Source organism: Onychomys torridus, chromosome 16 (genome assembly GCF_903995425.1).
Source record: "Onychomys torridus chromosome 16, mOncTor1.1, whole genome shotgun sequence".
Classification (NCBI taxonomy): Eukaryota; Metazoa; Chordata; class Mammalia; order Rodentia; family Cricetidae; genus Onychomys; species Onychomys torridus.
Genome location: NC_050458.1, coordinates 47,102,514 through 47,124,336, shown reverse-complemented (window position 1 = coordinate 47,124,336; position 21,823 = coordinate 47,102,514). Strand labels below are relative to the sequence as shown.

Sequence of the window (21,823 nt, the reverse complement as noted above, 5' to 3'; positions counted from 1 at the left end):
ACTATTATATAGTGAATTGCAGACCAGCCTGGGCTACAGAAACAAGGCCCTATCTCAAAAAAAGGAAAATTGTCATAGGATATAATAGCAATAATGCTCTGAACAAGACCCTGGGTTCGATCCTCAGCTCAAAAAAAAAAAAAATGCTCTGAAAAAGGTAAGCATGCTGAGTAGTTTTATGTCAACTTGACCAAGCTAAAGTCATCGTAGAGGAGGGGACCTCAAATAAGAAAATGTCTCCATGAGATCAGGCTGTAGGCAAGCCTGTAGGGCATTTTCTAAATTAGTGATTGATGGGGAAGTGCCCAGCCCATTGTGGGTGGTGCCATCCCAGGGCTGGTGGCCCTGGGTTATGTAAGAAAGCAGGCTGAGCAAGCCAGTAAGCAGCTCCCCTCCATGGCCTCTGCATCAGCTCCTGCCTCTGGGTTCCTGCCCTGCTTGAGTTCCTGCCCTGACTTCCTTCCATGACAGACTATGATGTGAAGTGTAAGCCGAATAAACCCTTCCCTCCCCAACTTGCTTTTTGGTCATGGTGTTTCGTCACAGCAATTGTAACCCTAAGACAGTAAGCAATAACAGCACAAAGACAAAGGTGGAAGTCACCAGAAATTCCCTCATCCTAAGGAATCGCTGCTAACCATTCTCTGAACAACTTTGTGCATGTTGGAAGATAGGCACACAGGATAGCTGTACATCTAGGATTGAGAGGAGTGTGGCCAGAGTGGGTGATGATGTAGAAGGCGCCTGCCATACTGGTTAGGAAGGAGAACATGAGACCCAAGCCTCCTCACACTCTGGCTTTAGCCTAGAAGAACCCAGCAGGGACCTGTCACAAACGATGAATGGAACCCTCTGCTGAACCTGGGGACTTGTCCAGGCGGGCAATGTTGCCCTCTTCCAGTGAATGTTTATACTGCAGAAGTGTGAACACCAGGCGGCGCTATAGACCTGCAAGGTACCCCAGGCCTCAGCCAAACGCCAAGGCGTGCCAGGCTCCTGTGAGTCAGGCTGTCCTGAGTTGCAAGAGCCCGGTGGATAACAGCCAAGCTCTTTGTCCCCATTTTAGCAAAGCCCAACTGAAACCTATCCCAGGACACCAACCCCCACACCTTGATGAATACACCGGTCCCTGTCTGTCACTCGGTGGTTTTGCAACCTCCGTTCCTTACACAGTTTCTATCTGCTCCAAGCTGGATCCCCTTCCTTACTCCTCACTCAGCACTTAAGGCCAGCATCAATAAGGCCTCTCCAAAGCTTTCCTCATCTCTCCCCACCTAATCTGACACCCCCTACTGAGGGTGCATTTCCCCTACACTTCCACCAAGCCATGATAATCAACTGAATAATAACAAGGACGAGGGTTGGATTAGGCAGGTCATTTAAACGGACAAGCATCCTCTGGGGCCACTGAGATGCTCATCAATGCTACAAAGCTCTTGCTGATAACCGAGAGCAGAGTTCATCCCCAGAACCTACCGTAAAGGAGGAATGATGTTTCTAATTCCACAAAGCTGTCCTCTGACCTCCACACATGGGCCCTGATACACACACCCCTTATAGACAACAATGGTAATAAATATGTGCATACTTGGATGCAAAAACAAAACCCCTCTGGGCTGGAATTCCTGTGGATTTCGACTGAGCCTCTGAGAGAGACCTTGATCACAGTCTTCCCCTCTCTTGAGTTCACCTGTGGAAGCCAAGTGAGTCAGGTGTCTCTAAGATCCATCCACTCTAACAACTCTCCGGCCCCGGCCTTTGGCTGTGAGGAGAGCGGCTTATTCGCATGCTCTGTCCAGTACTCCAAGGCTACTCTTTGGCCCATAGAGAACCCTGTTTTGTCCCCACTGGCTGAAGAAGTCCCGAAGGGATCAGAGACAGCACAGCAACAGCCTCCACTCCAGCAAACACCATCTGAGCATGCGTCCTTGGCCTTTGTTTCAATTCAGTGGACTGACCCACTGGGAGACAGTGTAAACACCATGCATTGTGAACGGAAAAACAATCCATAGCCCCACTCCACTGATCCCCAGATGGTCTTGCCAAGAACCTCTGCAAGCCCATGGCTTCCCTGCTCCCCCGTCTTCCTAGGCTAGCACTGTTAACAGCTTCTAAAAAGAGGAGCTGACTCAAAAGGGCCACCTGTCCAAGGTCACCAGAGAGGAAGAATAACCTCATGAACTGTCAAGTCTCAACAACCCCTTCGAGGCCAAAAAGTCCACCCTTCAAAGGTCACACTCCACATAGAGAAAAAGGAAACTGGTGGGCCCATAAATTATTTAATACTAAAAAATATATATTTGGGGGGCTAGAGATGGCTCAGTGGTTAGGAGCCTTGTTGCTTTTGCAGAGGACCCAGCATTAAGCATGGTGGCTCACAGCCACCTCCAGTTTCAGGGGATCCAAACCCTCTTCTGACTTCCATAGGCACTAGGCACGTACATGATCCACATACCTCCAATCAAGCAAAGCATTTATACACATAAAAAAAGTATTTTTATCTTTTGGGGTTTTTTGAGACAGGGTCTCACTATGTAACCCCCAGCTGTCCTGGAACTTACTATGTGGACCAGGCTGGCCTTGCATTCATAGAGATTTACCTGCCCCTACCTCCTGAGTGCTGTAACCTATGGACTATGCCACTGTGCCCAGCTTCTGAATGCTTTGGATGTGTTAATGTGCTGCCTCCTCATAACAGCTGGCAGCCAGGAGAAAGCTGGGGATGTAGAAGAGCAGAAGTGAGTGGGAAACGCCCCAGGTAGGAGGCACAGCACACAAACCAAACAGGGAAGGCACTTACCAGTGACGATCAGCCTTTATCTTGACCCAGAAGAGCCCATCATCTTGCCAGGCTGAAGTTACAAGTCCTCTGCCCACAGTCCTGCCTTACCCTGGTTCTCAAAGTCATCCACTGGCCAGTCTTCCCCTCCCCCAGTCTTGTTCCTAGCTTCCCAAGGGCTCCCCCAGGGCCCTATCTGAGCACTTGTTGCCAGGGACAAACCTTCCTCTTAAAGGGACACACTGGGAGCCACAGGGACTGCCCCAACAGTATCTGTGCCTCGAGGCACATCATTCCACCTCTGGGTTTCAGTGGCTTTATCCTTGAAGGACTATGGTGGGGCTGCCATAGGAAAAAACATTTATAAAACGACCTTATTGTTGGCCATGGTGGTACACACCAATAATCCCATTGCCCCAGCCAGAGGCAAAAGCTGAAAGAGTGTAGGCCAGCAAAGATTTTGTAGCAAGATCCTGCTTACAAACAAAAACAAGGGCCGGGCAGTGATGGCGCATGCCTTTAATCACAGCATTTCGGAGGCAGAGGCAGGTGGATCTCTGGGAGTTTGAGGCCAGCCTGGTCCACAGAGGGAGTTCCAGGACAGCCAAGGCTACATGGAGAGACCGTCTCTGAAACACACACACACACACACACACACACAATCACGAATAAAGTGGAAGCAGGTTGGCAAGACAATTTCCTTTTGTTTAAAGGGCGCTTCAGAACCAACCTTACCCAGCAAGTACACCGGGCCACAGGTTCACTTGATTTTTGTTGTCCAAGAAGTGGTGACTGTCTTTTCCCCATTGGCTGTGGTAATGACCTCACAGTCTTGATTGGCTAGTTTTAAAATGATCAGTGTAAAGGAAGGAAGGGCCAAGGGGTCTGTATCTAGGCCATTAAGCACTGTAAATGCTGGGGGAGGCCAAAGTGGGGCTGGAGGACGATCAGGAGAACCAAAGTTTTACCAGGTGGGCGTTGTGTTTTAAAAATGGCTGGAAGGAGTCACACCATACAACAGGGCCACTAGGAGGTTTATGGAGGGGGAGGGGAGGGAGAAGGGGCCATTCCAGGGGATGAGGAAGAGAAAGAGAAAGGTGACCAGAGGTGAGCAAGACCCACCTTTTATAAGGAAAAGTAGTGAATGCACACAGTGGGTGCTCGTAGTGGCTGCAGCTGAGGTATATCCTCTCAGGACCCTAAGGGCAGGCCAGTACAGATGCCTAAAATGCTAAATTTTAAAAGAGGCTGGAGGGGGGTGGGGGCGTGTGCAAGCCGTTAATCCCAGCATTTCAGAGGCAGAGTCAAGCGGATCTCTGTGAGTTCAAGGCCAGCCTGGGCTATAGAGCAAAATCCAGGACAGGCCCTAAAACTACACAAAGAAACCCTGTCTCGAAAAACCAAAAAAAAAAAAAAAAAAAAAAAAGGGTGTCGAAAGTTGTAGAATGCTTGTTACCTTGTCTAGAAAAACCAAAACACTGTGTGGGTTTTTGAAAGTGAGGGTTTATGGCGGGACTCTCTTTGTCCCATTTGAGGACTTTCTGTAAACCCTGGCTTCTGGCTGAAGTCGGCGTGGGAGGGGATCTTTTTGTCCCGAAATCTCCAACCTAACACACACCTTTAATCCCAGCACTGAGGGAGGCAGAGGCCAGTGGATCTCTCAGTTTGAGGCCAGCCTGGTCTATAGAGTGAGTTCCAGGACAGCCAGGGCTATACAGAGAACCCTGTCTCAGAAAAACAAACAAACAAAAAACCAAAAACTTAAAACATAACTTTAGCCCTCACATTCCCCAAGCCCCTTTCCCCACAGGCACTAAAGCAAATGGGTCCTTGAAAAGCCTTGAGCTCTTGGTACCAAATCTAAGAGATCTGTCTGGACCCAGCAGGAAGTGGGTTAGAACAGTAGAGTTAGAACATGCCTTCCATAGAGAGGATTCTGAACACATGCTGGTTGCCGATGGGGTTGGAGATGTACTTCATTAGCTGAGCATGTGCATTGAGGCCCTGTGGTAGGTAGTTACAGGATGGGACCACTGTTTTGTGCCCTGTATTGCTCCCAGTATCTGTAATAGTAACTGACACATGTTTAATAAAGAACTCCCTCGGAGCTTGGAAATAAAACTGAGTCTTCCTTTTGCCAGACTCCATTCTGGGCTCTTCAGTCCAGCACATTTTCTGTATTGTTATTATATATATTATATATATATAATATTAAGCTAATAATGGACTCCGAGGGAACCTTAAGAACAGTTTTATTAGAGTTTAAAAGAAAAATAGCAGGGCAAGCAACCTGAAAAATCCTGGCAGATGCCAGAAGAAAGACGGAGAAGAGAAAGCCATGCCTTTTGATTTAGGCATGAGGGTTAGTAATAGAGGTTGACGCCCAGTGACTGAAGCAGGGAGAGGAGATACGAAGGAAGAACAAGAGGGCCCAGGACATCAAGGGGAAATGCCCAGGCACTGGCAAGTATTCCAAAGAAGAGGAGGAAAGAAACGGCTATGCTTTTGTAAGCTCGGGCTCAGGAAAGTGGGCAGACCACAAAGTGAAGGCCCACAGGTGCCGAGATCCAGGAAAGGGTTTCTGGGAAGGAAAGTTCATTGTCTCATTAAGGGGATAAATCATTCCTCCCATCTCTTTAGCATAGTTTTGGGGTGGGTCAGGCTTCCTGAGGTGTGGTCCCTTGGCCAGATGATTTCCTTTCAATCCCTTTGATAGGTGCTGCAGGGAAGTGAGCAGAACATCAGGCCGGGGGTGCTTCTTACGTCTCGGCTCAGTAATTCATCAGTCACCTTTCGGCAGCTGGATCTTGCTGGAGTCAAAACGGTTGGATTCCATGATGGGGAGGCCGTTGGCTTCTCGGTGTTTCACGAGCATCTCGGCTTCCCGGTGGGTCCACTCGGCCATATTGTAGTCGGGCACATAAGACACAAAGGTGGTGCCGAGAACCAGGGCGATGGAAAAACCAAAGAAGAAGACGGCTTGCATATTCCAGTCGTCCACCACGGGGTCGTCGTCGTAACCATGGTAGTATGGGTTCTTCTCGTAGAGGTTTTCGTCCTCGGGGTCTGGATCCTCCATCCAGTGCACGGTCGGTTCTCTCTTCTTCTTTTCCGCCACAGCAGGACGAGCGATCACAGCCCCAGAAGAGCTCGATTTCCAGCAACGGTGGGTAGCCTGGAGCCCTCGAATCGCCGAAAGGCTGCGAACGCACCAACTTAACCGCCAGGCCGCCATGACGGCTGCAGAGGTGGGCGGGGCGGGGGCGGGGCCCAAGGAGGAAATGACGGGTGGGTGGGCGGGGCCCAAGGAGGAAATGACGGGTGGATGGGCGGGGCCCAAGGAGGAAATGACGGGGGGGGGGGGGGGGGCAAGGAGGAAATGACTGATGGATGCCCTGTTTCTATGGCCGGAAGCAGAATCCATTCCTGGGGAGGGGGGGGGGGGAGATGATGGATGGGTTTTGGGGGGAAACGGATGTGATGGAGAATAGCTTTCCCAAATTGGTATCAGCAGAGCACTGACATCCTCCAAGACTACGGTAGCAGTTCTAACTGCACATTAAATGGCGCACCTAATGCCCTGACAGTCAACCATCTTCACGGCAGTAACTGAACAGAACTGTGAACGACGGCTAGAGAGCGTGGCTGACATCTGCGAGGCCCTCCCTCCCTGGGAACAGCCTCCGTCACCTGAGAGGCAGGACCCAAATTCCCAGCAAACCTCCACTCTCAGGGAAGCCATCGACACTGCCACGGTTTATCACCCCGCCCTTCCACCTCTTGTCTGCACGTCTAGACTCTCCTAACTTTTGGAGTTTACCTCTGACTTCTCTCATTCTTGGTCAAGATTGAGTTTCCAGGGCTGGAGAGATGGCCCAGTGGTTAAGAGCACAGGCTGCTCTTCCTGAGAACCCAGGTTCAGTTCCCAGCACCCACATGGCAGCTCACAACTGTAACTCCTGGTCCAGGGGATGCTCCTACAAACATATGTGCAAGCAAAACACCAAGCGAGAGTTTCCTTCCCTGCCCAGCTGAGGTCTGGTCTTACTGGTTCCACAGTTCCCAGAGAGGAAAAGACTCAGTTTGGGGACAAAGAAAGAAAGGAGGGGGAGGGGAGGAGAGGAGAGAAGAGAAAGAAAAAAAAAGAAAAGGTAACATGGAGAATGGAACAAACACATACACACTTCTTAACAATGAACACTAGAGACTCAGAATTCTGAAAGCAACAAGATTTATTCAACAATCTTGCAAGGTCAGGCACCAGCTCAGACAAAATGGCGAGCATGCCAATTAGGCTCCAAACAATTATTTTTATAGTCCTAATCACCAATCCTTCTCTCGCCCCTATTAGCTGGGTACCTGGGGTGGTACAGTCTTCCACATTGTCTGGTAAAATGCCCACCCCAAGTTCCCACATTTTATTTGGTAAGTTTACGCTTAGTTTTGGTTCTGAATTTCAAGGACGCAGACCCTTCTGTAATACACATCCTGGAGCTCAAGAGCTTCAAGGACACAGCCAGCATGGCGACACACGCCTTTAATCTCAACACCAACCATAGAAGACCTGGAGGTCTGCACAGACAGGCAGTGACGAGGAGGTCATGTGGCTGGGTTTACAACCAATGAGAAGGCAGAACAGAAAGACACTAAAAAGACAGGACACAGGAAGTAGGCTCTTGCAGAGAGGAAAGACAGAGCAGCAGTGAAGGGTAAGGTTTTCAGCTCTCAGCTCTTGCTCTGACCTCTTGACTTTTTAACTCTGCAATTGGCTCTGTGTTTCTTATTTAACAAGACAGTTACACCTACTCATGGGCTCAGTCGCAAAGCAGAATGTCTATAATTCCCCACCCCAAGATAAATTCAAAGTGCCTAGGCAAGCAGGCACCCACTGCAGCAGGAGACTGGTGACTCTTGCTTGCTTGTGATCTGGTAAATTTAAATCCACTGGAGACAATTTTAAGTGTAAATGGACCACGTATACGATCTTACAGTATCCCAGGACCTATGGAAGAGCTAGTCATGCAGCTGTAACCCCAGGGCTAGTGGGCAGGGACATGTGTATCCTAGGAGCTCTGGAACCCGCCAGTCTAGTTGAAATGAAGAATTCCAGATTCATCAAGAAGGGATGCCACCTCAAAAAACTAAGGTAAAGGGGATGTAGAGTTGGCTTGGTGGTTAAGAGAACTTGCTGCTCCTGCAGAGGACCTGGGTTCAATTCCCAGTACCCACATTTTAACTCACAACCATCTGATCCAGGGGATTCAATGCCCTCTTCTGTTGCACCAAGCTCACACATGGTGCACAGACATACATGCAGGCAAAATACTCACATACTTAAAATAAAACAAATATTAAATTTAAGTAAAATAAGGTGGAGGAGGCTATAGGGAGATGCTATCGACCTCTGGTTTGTATGTGTGCATACACATGCATAAAACACCCACAGAATTGTAACGAGGCTCAAGGAGGTAATTATAAGCCCACGATAATGGCAGCACCATTCTCAATGGCAGAAGAAAGTATCACAAGTGTCCATTGACTGATGACTAGAATTAAAAAAAAAAATGGACTACATGTTGGGCGGTGGTGGCATATGCCTTTAATCCCAGCACTCAGGAGGCAGAGACAGGCAGATCTCTGTGAACTTCAGGCTACCCTTGTCCACAGAGCAAGTTCCAAGACAGGCTTCAAAGCTACACAAAGCAATCTTGTCTTGAAAAACTAAAAAAAAAAAAAAAAAAAAAAAAAAAAAAAAAGACTGCATTCTAAGACCTACAGTGGATGCCTACACTAGCCCATAGAATCCAGTCATAAGATAGAGTCTTTTTTCCATGCATACATACATATGATGTATATTTTACAAAAGTCGAGCCCAACAAGAAGTTAGTAATATAACAAAATACTACAGTAAAAGTTCTTTGAATGTGGAATCCTTCTCTCACATCTCACTGTACTGCACACAATACTACATGCAAGGCCACAGCATGATGCAAGGCCTAAGGATGAGCTGGACTGAGGGGAAGAACAGGGATGTTGTGACACAGCGTTAGGACACCATCACCTTCCTCCTTAAACACAAGGGCTGGGATACTGCATAGTGTTAGGACATCATCACCTTCCTACTTAAGCATAAAGGCTGCAACATTGCAGACACAGATCTGATAACACAGACCCCTGTGACATCCCTAATAACATCAATACATGGGCAAAGACCCCCTTATGTGTCCAATATGAGTGAGACAAGGAAAGAATACAATAGATTTAATGAGACTCCTCCGAACGGCACACAGTTCCAAATCTGAGAATTGCTCATTTCTGGGACTTTCCAGGTCATGTTTTTGGACCGTGGTTATCTACTGTAATTGACACCAGAGGAAGACCAGTGAGTTCCTGGGTGAGCACTCGTACAGTGCTAATTAGTACAGTGGACGATTGTTCAGCTTAAAGGAGCTAGTGTGATGCCTGCTGAGCATGAAGCCTTGAAGACTTAAGTTAGTCACAGACAGTGCATGATTGCATTTGTCATATCATAGAAACAGAAGGCAGGATGATGGGTGCTGGGGCTGGGCAGAGGAGAGAATGGGGTGCTACTGTCCTGGGGTGCAGAGCTTCAGTTTTAGCAGATAAAGCGATCTGGGAAGGGATTGTGGTGGTGGGGATGACGTGATACCCCTGAGCTGTACTCCGCAGATGGAGAGGATGAACTGTGGTGTGGCATGCTGGGTGAGCATGCTGGGTGAGCATGCATAAGGCCTCGGGGTCAGTTCCCAACACCACGAGAAATAGAATAATGAGGCTGGTATTGCTGCCTAGGGGACCAGCCTCCAGACAGCCCAGGGCTCAGTGTTGGCATGTACTAAGATTTTTCTATCTCAGGGGTTAGGGAAAAGACAGTCACACACGCTCTTGTTGGCTTCCTTCAGACCTTTTCTTTATTCTTTTGCATTCTCTATTCTTTATTTTCCTGGTGATTTCCTTCTCTCGTTCTTGATGTTTTCCTTCTAACTCTGTCTTTATTCTTGATGTTTCCCTTGTAGTTCCTTCTAACTCTCTCATTCTTCATGTTGTCCTTCTGGCCCATTTTAACTCTATCTCTAGTTTTTCCCTTACAGCGAATATACCCCATTGGGCGGAGGTGGCACATGCCTTTAATCCCAGCATTCGGGAGGCAGAAGCAGGTGGATCTCTGTGAGTTCAAGGCCAGCCTGGTCTACAAAGTGAGTTCCAGGACAGGTACCAAAAACTACACAGAGAAAACCCTGTCTCAAAAAACCAAGAGAGAGAGAGAGAGAGAAACAAAACAACTTATATACCGCAGGAAAATCTTTCAGGTGATATAAAAATGACAGTGTGGTTATGTAACTGGAGTATTCCTGTGTCCACCTGGCTCCCATAGCTGCTCAGGCCCAATTAAACACACAGAGACTGTATGGCCGTGGCAGGCTTCTTGCTTTCTGTTGTTATATCTTAAATGAACCCATTTCTATTAATCTATACGTTGCCATGTGGCTCATGGCTTACTGGTATCTTACATCATGCTTCTTGTGGCCGCTGGCAGAATCTTCTCCTCAGCCTTTTTCCACCCAGGCTTCTCCTCTCCCCTTATCCCGCCTACACAATACTTCCTGCCTGGCTACTGGCCAATCAGCATTTTATTTATCAATCAATCATAGTAACATATATTCACAGCATACAGGATGTCCCACAGCATGGTTACATACTGCTTTGCAAGTGAATAATTACAATGAATACAAAACAAACAATTAAAAAAAACAGCATGTTTTCCATATCCTTTACACGATTAAACTTTTCACGTATTGCAGGTGAAAAACAAATTATCCCAAGAACCCACATATATGCATAGCCAAGAACCCCCTGACACATGTGACAGACAGCTGGGGTGTGTCCGACCCCCTGAGCTCTGCTGTCCCTTTCCCTGCTGCTGCTTCTCTTCCCTGTCCTCTCCCTGCAGTCACCTCTGTGGGGACAGCAGCCTTCCCAGCTCTGGGAGCTTTTCCAGGTGCTCACACACCTCAGGGTCTCTGGACCTCCTGCATCTCTGTCACCAGACAGGAGCAGTGTGGGTCCTGTCAGGCTCATGACACCTGTCCCGGGACCCATGGAGTCCTGCCCCCTGCCTGCAGTTTGTCACCACCTCAGTCACAGCTGCTGTGTCTTTCTGGTGAGGAAGGGTCAGCCCACACTCTGCACCAGCACTCTCCTTGTTCCTCTCTTTGCTCCCAGCCTGCTCTCCTGCTTCCCCTACTTCCCATTCAGTTCTTCCATTTTCTCTCTCCCTGGTTCTGTGTTCGTGAGACCGTGATCCTCAGTATGGACTCTGGCAGTCCTGAACCTTGCTTTATAGCCCAGGCTAGCCTCATACTTGCCATTCTCTGTGTCAGGTTCACGAGTGCTGAATCTGCAGGCTGTGCCTTTGCACTAGGATGAGCTCAACCCTTTCCCATAGCATTCAAGGTGTCCATTAGGAAGGCTCAGGAGCAGGGTGTGGGGTGATGGTGGACAGTCCTCTGAGGACCAGATGCAGACAGGGTGAGAGTTTAATGAAAAAACAAGTGGCAGCCACAAAACTGGTTTATTGTGGGAAGATCAGAGTGAGCTGGGGGCAGGACTAGAAAGGGTGTCCTGCTAGCGAGTGACTGCACAGAGCTCATAGGGGGAGGGGAATACCAGCAACATAAAGATGCCCTGGTCGCTGGGCCGGGGCTGTCCTTCAGGCACCAAGAAGCTGAAGCGCTGCAGGAGGCAGGTGAAGAAGAGGAAGAGCTCCATGCGGGCCAGAGGCTCCCCCAGGCATGCTCTGCAGCCTGTGGGTGGGAGAGGGGCTCAGTCAGTCTGGAGCCTGATGGATGTTCCACCCTCCAAGGTCCCCTGGGAAGAGACAGGGAGCCAGGCACCCCCACCCCCAGGACCTGCAGAGAATGGCATGAAGGCCTCATGCTTCACAAAGCGGCCCTGGGCATCCAGGAAGTGTTCAGGATGGAACCGGAGGGGCTTCTCCCAGACAGTCTCATCCTTCAGCACGGAGGACAGGTTGGGGATGAGGGTCGTCCCCTGGCAGAAGACACATGGTTTGAACATGGACTGGGACATGGCTAACATGATCCTGGCCACCAAGTTCATATGCACAAGCTCTTCCTGCACATACTGGACCCGTTTCTCAGAGCATCTTAGCACCTTCACTACTGAATGAATGTGTCCCAAACCAAGACCTGTCCCTGTGTGCAATGCTTCCTAAAATCCCCTGTGGCTTATTCAATTGGACATCCCACTTTCCTGGAGAATCCTGCTCAATGGCTGTCATGTGCTCACACCCAGGTTGGTCCCAGCACCATGTGGAAATCCAGGATGTGGTGGTCTTGGTCTTTCCTTCCCATGTTGGCTAGTAGCCATGCTATGGTAGGAGGGCCATGCATACCTTGGGGATGAGGAAGCCCTGTACTTCAACATCACGAGAGGTCATGTGTGGCAAATTTGTTGGGACAATGTCTGCAAATTGCTGCACCTCATGAATGACAGCATTGGTGTAGGGCATGGAGGCCTGGTCTGCCATCTCTGGACGCCGTGCCTGCCCTATGACCTCATCAATCTCCTGGTGGACACGGCCTGGAGAAACAACATCCCCTCAGTTAAGGAGCTCCAGCAGATGCCCCTTATCCCTCTACTCTCTCTGTGTTAAACGCTGGGTCCATGGGAGAAAGATGGCCAACACCCTTGGTGGAGTCTGAGTCAAGTCAGTGCTGGGAACCCCAAGTGTCCCAAGAAGGCTTAAGGAGTGTGCCTCTCTCCTCCTGCTTCCTTTTTCCCAGCCCCAGCCAGACTCACGCTGCACATCCGGATGCAGGATAATGAGCAGCAGGGCCCAGGCCAGTGTGATTGAAGAGGTCACCATCCCAGCAGCAAACAGGTCAGAGACAACCAAACGTATATTTGCGTCATTGAAGCTGCTCTCGGGGTTCCCCTTGGCCTGGGGGAGACAGAGATGGTGGACTCAGAGTAGAGAGGGAAAAGCCCCACAGTATCCTCCCATTGTCTCCAGGAGGCCACACTTGGGGTCACTGGGTTATTCACAGGTTCACCCTCTTGGACCTCACTGTGCCCTGGACACCACATCCCATAGCCACTCACCTTCTCCACCTCTGCCAGGAAGGCATCAGTCAGGTCTCGGGGTGGCTGGTCAGGGTCCCGGGTCCTCCTGTGCTCAGTCACCAAGTTATCCACCATGTCTGTGAAGGTCTTTGGCCCAGGGAAGGCTTTGTCAGCCAGCCCTGGGATGCGCAAGAGAATTGGGAACGTGTTCAGAACCTGTGACAGCTCAGGAAAGTGCTTGGTGTTCCTGCTGCTTTTTAATGTGTTGATACCTAGGATGTCTAATAATATAGTTATCATCGTTATTTCAATGTCTGGTTGTCTATGCATGATGTGAGGAGTACTGTTGCCATGACAATGATGTTGAGGTCAGGGGAACACCTCCAGTCAGTTCTCTCCTTACTCTGTGGTCTCCAGGATTCGAACTCAAGCACCACGCTTGCTTGGTGAGCTCCTTCACCCACTGACCATCTCTTGACCTGGACACTTCAGATCAATGTTGATCTCAACCAGTCTCAGATTCCAGCCTCTTCCCTAATGGACACAGGGCCTGTTGGTCCCTACCCATCACCTGCCTCCTCCTCTGATCCAGCCTTTAGGCTTTTACAGCCCAGGGTGAACCGAAGGAATACCCTACCCTGGAAACCACAGGCTTGTGTGCCTTCCATGTAGACAGAGGATATAGGTTCTCTCCCTTTCTAGAAACTCTGACCTTGGCCACTCTCCCCACCCCCATCATTAGAGGTTTGTCGAGGCCCAGACCTTTCCTCCTGCAGTGGACTCCCAGAAGGCCTTTCCCGTGGCCTTGGCACACAGCTTCCTCAGGGAGGACGGACAGCACAGAGGTGGCTCTGCGGGCCACCCTGAGCCTCCTACCTCAGGAAACAAGCCAGTGTTCTCTCCCATGTTCTCTTCCAACATTTTTACCATCTTGGTGAGCTCTACATCTCCATACTCAAAGCGCTGGGCATAAATGAGAGACGTGATCACATTGCACACAGCTTTGTTCAGGAGGTGGCTGGGATTGAGGGGCTGTCCTGGGAGTGGAGAAGCAAGTGAGTCACTGGACTGCTCTTGTCTTCTGTGCCCATCTGCACCCCTCACCCCTCACCCACCAGCCTGGTCGGCGAGGGCGTCACAGAGGTAGCCAGCCTCATCTGTCACCCACTGCTCAAGGGATTTCTTGCCCAGGCCGAAGTTGCGCAGGGTGGACACAGAGAATCTTCGCTGCTCTCGCCACTCAGGCCCATAAGGTGCAAGGACCACACCTGTAGACATATGTTTGTGTAACCAAGGATGCCTGGCTGTGCTGTCCTCTGCTCCTCTGGGATCAGTATCACCCATAACCTTGCACCTTCACCCCCAAACCATGCCCAGCCCACTCTAGCATGCTAGGTTTGCTCTGTGATAGATTTCAGAGGTCTTTGTTGAACTGCTTAACTGTATTACCCCTGTATCATGTCCTTCCTCTGCTCACAGTCTCCTAGGTCTGGCTCTGTTCCCACATAGACTTTGCCTTTAGCTTTGGGCCCATAACCCGTGTGTTGAAAGATGGGCATTGGCGGGCAGTCAGCGGTGTCCTCCCCACAGTTGACCAGCACTTCCCGAACCGCTTTCAGTCCATTGATGACGACCATAGGCTTCCAGGCCATCTGCAGGCTGAACACGTCACCATAGCGTAGTCGAAGCTGAAGGAGAGGGACAGAGCACTCAGGAGGTAGAGGTCCCCAGAAGGTCCTAGAACCAGGCTCACTGCCTAAACATTGGTGTAGTCTCTCTCTCTCTCTCTCTCTCTCTCTCTGTGTGTGTGTGTATGTGTGTGTGTGTGTGTGTTTGTTTCTTGTTATTGAACCTCGGTCTTTATATATATTGGGCAAATGTTCTTCTACTGAGCTCCATCCACAGCCTGAGATCTATTGCTCTGTGGCTGGGGCATCTCACCTTTTAGGCTCAGCAAAAAATTCAGTAGATTTGATCACCCAGCTGTGACCTTGCCAGAGACAGAAAACTGTCCTGGGGCCCCTCAGCATCTCATAACTCATGAAGTAACTGGTTCCTTGAGATGGAGAGTGAGGCCAGAGCCCACACAGGAGCAAGAGATTCAAACAGCCACAGCCACTCAGTCTCATGACAGAAATGCTGAACTAGACCTGCAATCTTGCACCACACTAAGACCTCATCTGTGACAGGATCATCTGAAACCTGCTATCACACCCTGCCTCACCTCCTGGACTCTGTCCCCAAAAACTTTTGCCCCAGACAGTTCCGAGTGTCCTGAAATCTGGCAGTGACCTCCACCTAGAAGCTGTTAATCCTGTCCCATGCTGGGGGCCCAGCTCCCTGTCTGACCTGTGGTTCTACCCCCAGTATGTAGTGCCACAGACACTGTGGTTATCCACCACAGACTTCCTCACCTTATACAAGCTGTATGGCATGTTGTTGAAGTCCACCTGCAGCAGGTTACCAAGTACAGGCAAGGGCACAGGGCCTGGTGGGTAGCAAGAAGTCCAGCGCTGGCGTCGGTGCATCACATCCACCAGTAATATGAAGAGGATTGTGAATATGGCCACAGACCCCAGGCCATACCCAGTCAGCAGCTCCATGGCTGCCCCACTGCTGCCCAGGCTTCTGGGAAAACAATGTCCAACACTCACAACAGACACCTGGAATCAGAAAGTCCCAACAGCTTAGAACCTGCTACCCTATAAGGGACTGCCAATGGAGCCCTTTTGACCTTTGTCACAAGTCTCTGTGATTGGTCTAGCCAAGTGTAAGGAGGGACCAGAGATGTTTAGCCCCTCCCAAGAGCTGACCACAGCAGTTCTGCTGGGCTGAGCATGGTGGGCACATGTCCAGTGGACCCTGCTTCAAGTTGCACCATTGATGACATGGAGTGGAACATTTGGTCTGCCCCACAGGCAAAGCTTTGAGAGCTTGAGGACATTGCCTCAGAGAGGAGTAAGACCTCAGAGAAGCTTCACGGAATACTTTGCTGTCAAGACATGAGGGGCCGACTGTCACTACCAGTCAATGGCTCCCATGGGTGTGTGAGCAGTGCATGGGTGTCTCCTGCAGTTGTGGGGAGGCAGCTGTAGCCCCTGTGGGTGAATAAAGGGCAGTTGGGGGAAGCAGCTGGAGCCCTGTGTGTGAGTGGGGGTCAGTGGGGAAGGTAGTTGGAGCCCTGTGTGTGAGTGGGGGTCGGTGGGGAAAGGTAGTTGGAGCCCTGTGTGTGAGTGGGGGTCGGTGGGGAAGGTAGTTGGAGCCTATGTAGTGAATTTCACTTCATGTCTACGGTCACTCAGTTGATCAGGAGTGCAAGACACACTTGGAGATTTCTCAGATCCAAGCTGAGAGAGCTGAGAAATGGACTGAGAATTCTGGGTAGGCCACTAAGTTGGGCCAGGAACTTGTCATATGCTGGCCTCTGTCTTTTTTCATCCTTTCTTTCTTGGTGGGTCAACATATCCCCCAACATCTTCCACGTGGAGATATGGAGGCAGTGTCCTCCTCATGCCAGAGGCTGTGGTTGGAAAGAGCAGCCATGAGGAGAATGGAAAGATGACCTCTGAGTCTTCCAACACATGGCACCTGTGTCCTGGGCTCTGCTGGGCACACTGCGCATGACAGCTCATTGAACACTAGGGTCAGTGAAGGTGCAGTCTTGTCCTTGCCGGGGATCCAGACCTCTGAAGACCAAAGGCTCAGAAGTCCCAGTGGAATTAAGGTGGGGGTCCTCTGTTGCCCCCTCCAGGGTGGAAGAAAGGAAGAAGGAGCTGAGTTAGAGGAAATGGAGTCCACACCATGCCGCACCTCAGCAGGGACCAGACCCTCCACTCTCTTGCCCCTGCCACCCCCATTTCTGCCCAAGTCTATGTTACTGGGGCCTGAGGGGATTCCATGCTTGTTGCTGGCCTGAAACCCCCAAATCTGCTAACTGTCCCTGTGTATATCTCTTGGCCTTGCCAAACCTAGTTAGGATAATATGGCACCCTAGGTTGGGGCACAGACAAGGTCTTTTTCTAGCACAAACTTGGCTTAAATGGAGCCCTGAATGGGAGTCAGGACAGCAGCATGTGTCATGGTCAGGAGTGGGGGACAGAGACAGCTGTGCTCTGGTCACTGATTGGCTCAGGCTGGTGGCTTCCTCCTGGTTTGCCCCAGGACCCTCCCAGGGTAACTTCTGAGGCCCGATGGTTAAACCTGGATGTTAGTTGTCCCACATTCTGCCTCTCTTCAAGTCCCCTCCTCTCTTCTGTGTGTCATGTATGACGTCATGAGACAGTGGCAATGGTGCTGACTGGGTCCAGATGTGCAGTGTGGCATGTGCCGACTCAGGCCTGATTTTCCCGCTTCAGGCTAAGTGAGTCCCCGTGATGTAAGTACAACAAGGAGGTGAGAGAGGTCCCACACCGTGTGTTGTAAATTCTCTGGTCTGTCACCTGCTTTTGGGAGATGACCTGGTGCTCTGGTGAACATCTGCCTGTTACCACTGATTTTCCACTTTCATCCTCCACAGCCATGTGAACAAATGTGTGCTGCGAGGATCAGTGTGACCTCCAGGGGGACTGGGGTCTTGATATTCATGTCAGCTGCACAGGTGTGCCATGTCCACAGGAGCAAGCTCAAACTCAGTCCCTGGTCATCAGGATTCAGGGGTGCTCCAGTTCACAATTCTCTGCACACATGTCAACAGATCTCTAGTCACTGTCCTTTGGACTCAGTTGGAGGAGGACAAATGGAAAGAACCTGGACATGTGTCTCCTGGACTCTGTACTATGTATCATTTCCCTTTGCTGCCCTCAACGGTCTTGATTCATTGAAGTGCAGACCAACAGTTTCTAAGAGCCATTCCTGGGTCCCTGCTTTCTTTCCCTAGGCTTGGTGGGAAGTGCAAAGTCAGTTGGCTTGGGAAGAGTGAGGTGACCCCCTGTGGTGACTGTGTCTCTGAGGATGATGCCTCAGGGATTCTTTATGGTTGGTGAAGCTCATGGTCTGGGGCCACAGTGGGAGTGTTGCCAATTATGTTACCTATGGAATCCCAAGCCACAGAACTAATCCTTGAGATGGTTCACACTTGGCATGTGAAGAAATGCAGCCCAGCGTGGTGGCACAGGCCTTTAGTCCCAGCATTTGAGAGGCAGAGGCACGTGTATCTGAGAGTTCAAGGCCAGCCTGGTTTATGAAACAAGTTCCAGGAAACCCGGACTATTACAAAAAAAAAAAAAAAAAAAAAAAGAAAATCCTGTTTTGAAAAACAAAACAAAACCCCCAAACAAGCAAACAAACAAATGAAAAGAAGAAAAGAAAACAGAAAAAAATATAGAATTTATAATTTTTTAAAATGGTAAGTTGAAACAAGAAAACAGTCAAAAGACAAAACTGAATGGAAAGTGAATCAAAGTACAAGAGGAGAATATCAGTCAGGTCCCGGTGGGAACCTGACTTGAGAGAGACAAGATTAGGTCTAAGAATGGAATGCCCTGATCCCAACATCCACAGCAACTGAGGCAGCTGTGCATCGCTGATCAGAGCTTTATAACTGCTCCTGAGAGTTGAGGAGAACTTTCTGAGACTTTGGGTACACCTAGGGAGAAGTACCGAGAGACCCCCAAGCCAAACATCCCAGGGGTTTGGATATTGTGACTTCCTGTTGTGTTGAAGAGAAATTCAGGGATGTGCTGGACCACACGAGTCTGACAGAAATGTAGGGGTGTGCTGGACCATACAGGGCTGGAAGACACATCAGTAGAACCAGTGAGAGCTGCTTCTGCAGGGGTTCTGTAGAACCTGCTGCCCGTTTCACAGAAAAGAAAATGTTGGTAGGTACTGTTGTAAAGATACAAGAGAAATAGAGTTTGGCAGACTGAGACCATAGGTGTTGTTGATGTTGACGTCTGACTGGAAGGTGAGGAGGTCAGGGTAGGAACCAGGAGGCAGAAACTAAAGCAGGAACCATGGAGAAGTGCTGCTTACTGGCTCCTCAGCCCCGATTTCAGGGGCCTTATTGAACAGCTTAACTACCTTATCACCTGTATTCTACCCTGTCTTTCCTCTGCTCACTGTCCCCCGGGTCTGGCTCTGAACCCCTCTCTGCCCCCACACAGCCTTTGGCCTTTAGCTTTGGGACAAGTGCTCAGGTGTTCAAAGATGAGAATTGGGGGTCCGTCAGCGGTGTCCTCCCCATATGTCACCAGTGCTTCCCGATCGCTTCCCAAACTGCCTTCAGTCCATGGATCACAACCACAGGCTTCCGGGCCATCTGCAGGCTGAACATATACGTCACCATAGTGTTGTTGAAGCTGAAGCAGAGGGACAGAGCACATAGGAAGGGATGTGCCCACAATCCTGGAACCAGCTTAATGGATAAGTATTGGCAGAGTGTCCACGTGTATGTGTATGTGTGTCTGTGTCAGTGTGTGAGTGCACAATGAGTGTGTGTGTGTGTGTGTGTGTGTGTGGTGTTTGTTTTTGATCCTTAGTCCTCACATTTGCTAGGCCAATGCTCTTCCACTGTGCTCTGTGACCTGCCTGAGACCTGGCACCCTGTGGCTGTGGCTTCTCATCCTTTAAGTTCAGCAAAGGCCTCATGGTAGATGTGACCACCTGCTGTGATCTTGCCAGCGCCTGGACACTGTCCTGCGGCTCCTCAGCATCTCATAACACATAAATAACCTGGTTCCTTGAGATCGGGAGTAAGGCCAGAGACCACACAGCAGCAAGAAGATTCCAGCATCCCCAGCCCCTCTCTCTCCACTCGGTTTGCTGACAGACAGACACACTGAAGTAGACCTGAGATCATGCATTTCACCAAGCCCTCATCTGTGACAGAATCACAAGGACATGGGGCCTTCTTGACTGCTGCCCTGTCCAACTTGTTCTGCACCCTGCTGTCACAACCCCATCACCTCCTGGATTTTGCCTCACTCTCCCAAAAAAACGTTTGGCCTAGAAATTGGAGTGCCTTCAGACCTGGCAGTGCCTGCAAGCAGGGAGCTGTTAAGCCTGTCCAATGCTGGGGGCCCAGCTCCCTGTCTAACTTGTGGCTACATACCCATGATGTGGTGCCAAAGACACTGTGACCTGGGTAACCATCCACCATGGACTGTCTCACCTTGTACAAGCTGTATGGCATGTTTTTGAAGTCCACCTGCAGCAGGTGGCCCAGTACAGGCAAGGGCACAGGGCCTGGTGGGTAGCAAGAAGTCCAGCGCTGACGCTGGTGCATCAGATCCACCAGTAATATGAAGAGGATTGTGAATATGGCCACAGACCCCAGGCCATACCCAGTCAGCAGCTCCATGGCTGCCCCACTGCTGCCCAGGCTTCTGGGAAAACAATGTCCAACACTCACAACAGACACCTGGGATCAGGAAGTCCCACAGATTGGAACCAGCCACCTTATAATGGACTGCCAATGTTGCCCTTTGTCCTTTGCCGTAAGTTTCTGTGTTTTGTTTGGCCAAGTGCAGTAAGGGGCCAGAGACCTCCCAAGAGCTGAACATAGTGGTTTTGCTGGGCTGAGCATGATGGGCAGATGTTCAATGGGAAAACCTGCTTTAAGGTGTGTAATCATTACCTGTAGAAAAATGACCAGGTCTGCCACCCGCGTGCAGCTTTGGGGGCTTGAGGACACTGCCTGGAGAAGCAATAAGACCTCACCAAAGCTTCGTGGAACGTCGTGTTGGCCAGAGAGGACGGCATGATTGTCAGTGCCAGCCAATGGCTTCTGTGCGTGTGTGAGCAATGGGAGGGTGTCTCCTGCAGTTAGGGGAAGGAGGCTGCAGACCCTGTGGGTGAGCGAGGGGCAGTGGGGGAAGGCAGCAGAAGTCCCTGTGTGGTAGTGGGGATCATACAGGAAAGGTAGTAAGAGCCCCAGTGGATTATTGGGGGTCAGTACAGGAAGGCAGGAAAAGGCCCTCCAAGTGAGTGTGGGCAGTGGAGGAGTTATCTGGATCCCCTTGGCTGAGTGGGGGACAGTGGGGAAGGTAGTTGGACCCCAGTGTAGGCCTGAGGTCACACACTTGATCAGGAAAGCAAGACACACAACTAGGAGATTTCCCAGACCAATTGGAGAGAGCTGAGAAATGATCTGACAATCCTGGGGAGGCCACTACATTTTCGAGCAACTTTTCACATGGTGGTTGCTTTCCTTTAGTCACACTTTCTTTCTTGGTGGGTCATTCTTCCCCCAACATCCTCCACATGGAGATAAGGAGAAAGTGTCTTCCTCATGCTAGAGGCTGTGTTTAGGATGGGCAGCCATGAGGAAAATGTAAAGATGACTCCTGAGCCTTCCAACACATGGCACCTATGTCCTGGGCACTGCTGGGGACACGGCACATGCCAACTCATCACTCCCTGGGGTCAGTGAAGGGTGCAGTCGCTGTCCTTGCTAGAGATCCTGACCTCTGAAGACCAAAGGCTCAGAAGTCCCCAGTGGAATCCAGGTGAGAGCTCTCTGCTGTGCTCTCCAGTGTGGCAGAAGGGAGGCAGGAGCTGAGTGAGAGGAGATGGAGTCCCACACCATGCAGCACCTCAGCAGGGACCAGACCCGGGGTCCCCTCCTCTCTGCTGCCCTGCCACCCCCTTCTCTGCTCACATCTATGTCACGGGGGCCTGTGGAGGACTCCATGCTTGTTCCTGGCCTACAGGCCCCGCTATTCATTTTCTGCTCCTGTCCATGTCTAACCCAATAATGGTAGGTTGGAACCCTGGGTTGGACCACAAACAAGGGTCTTTCTCTAGCTCTGTCTTGGTTTGAAAGGAAAATCCTCACAGGAGTTAGGGTATCAGGCAGCATGGGTGAGGGGTGGGGGAGAGAGGTGACAATTATGCTGTGACTTCTGAGAGGTTCAGGCAAGTAGTTTCCTTCTAGGCTGTTGTGGGGTAGTCCCAACACAGCTTGAAATGCCTCATGACTAGCCCTGGGTGTTAATA

The 21,823-nt window shown here is 50.3% G+C and overlaps 2 protein-coding genes across 4 annotated transcripts; both read right to left on the bottom strand.

Moving 5' to 3' along the window:
• Positions 1–5,561: 5,561 nt before the first annotated feature.
• Positions 5,562–6,014, bottom strand: LOC118596845 (NADH dehydrogenase [ubiquinone] 1 beta subcomplex subunit 11, mitochondrial-like). The gene has a single exon (XM_036207767.1). It carries the CDS (start codon positions 6,012–6,014, stop codon positions 5,562–5,564), a length of 453 nt encoding a protein of 150 aa, XP_036063660.1.
• A 5,339-nt stretch (positions 6,015–11,353) lies between these two features.
• On the bottom strand, positions 11,354–15,562 carry LOC118597246 (cytochrome P450 2D3-like). 3 transcript variants are annotated; one of them, XM_036208642.1, is made up of 9 exons: positions 15,301–15,562; positions 14,403–14,574; positions 14,002–14,154; positions 13,763–13,923; positions 12,926–13,102; positions 12,623–12,764; positions 12,216–12,403; positions 11,701–11,851; positions 11,354–11,595 (listed from the first exon to the last, which is right to left on the bottom strand). In XM_036208642.1, the coding sequence occupies exons 1-9, from the start codon at positions 15,487–15,489 to the stop codon at positions 11,426–11,428; spliced, it is 1,503 nt and encodes a 500-aa protein (XP_036064535.1). In that variant the 5' UTR covers positions 15,490–15,562; the 3' UTR covers positions 11,354–11,425. The 3 variants fall into 3 exon arrangements, with proteins under 3 accessions (XP_036064535.1, XP_036064534.1, XP_036064536.1); XM_036208641.1 differs by having other exon boundaries at positions 11,426–11,604; positions 11,710–11,851; positions 15,301–15,489; XM_036208643.1 differs by lacking the exon at positions 14,002–14,154 and having other exon boundaries at positions 11,426–11,604; positions 11,710–11,851; positions 13,763–13,918; positions 14,398–14,574; positions 15,301–15,489.
• Positions 15,563–21,823: the final 6,261 nt, after the last annotated feature.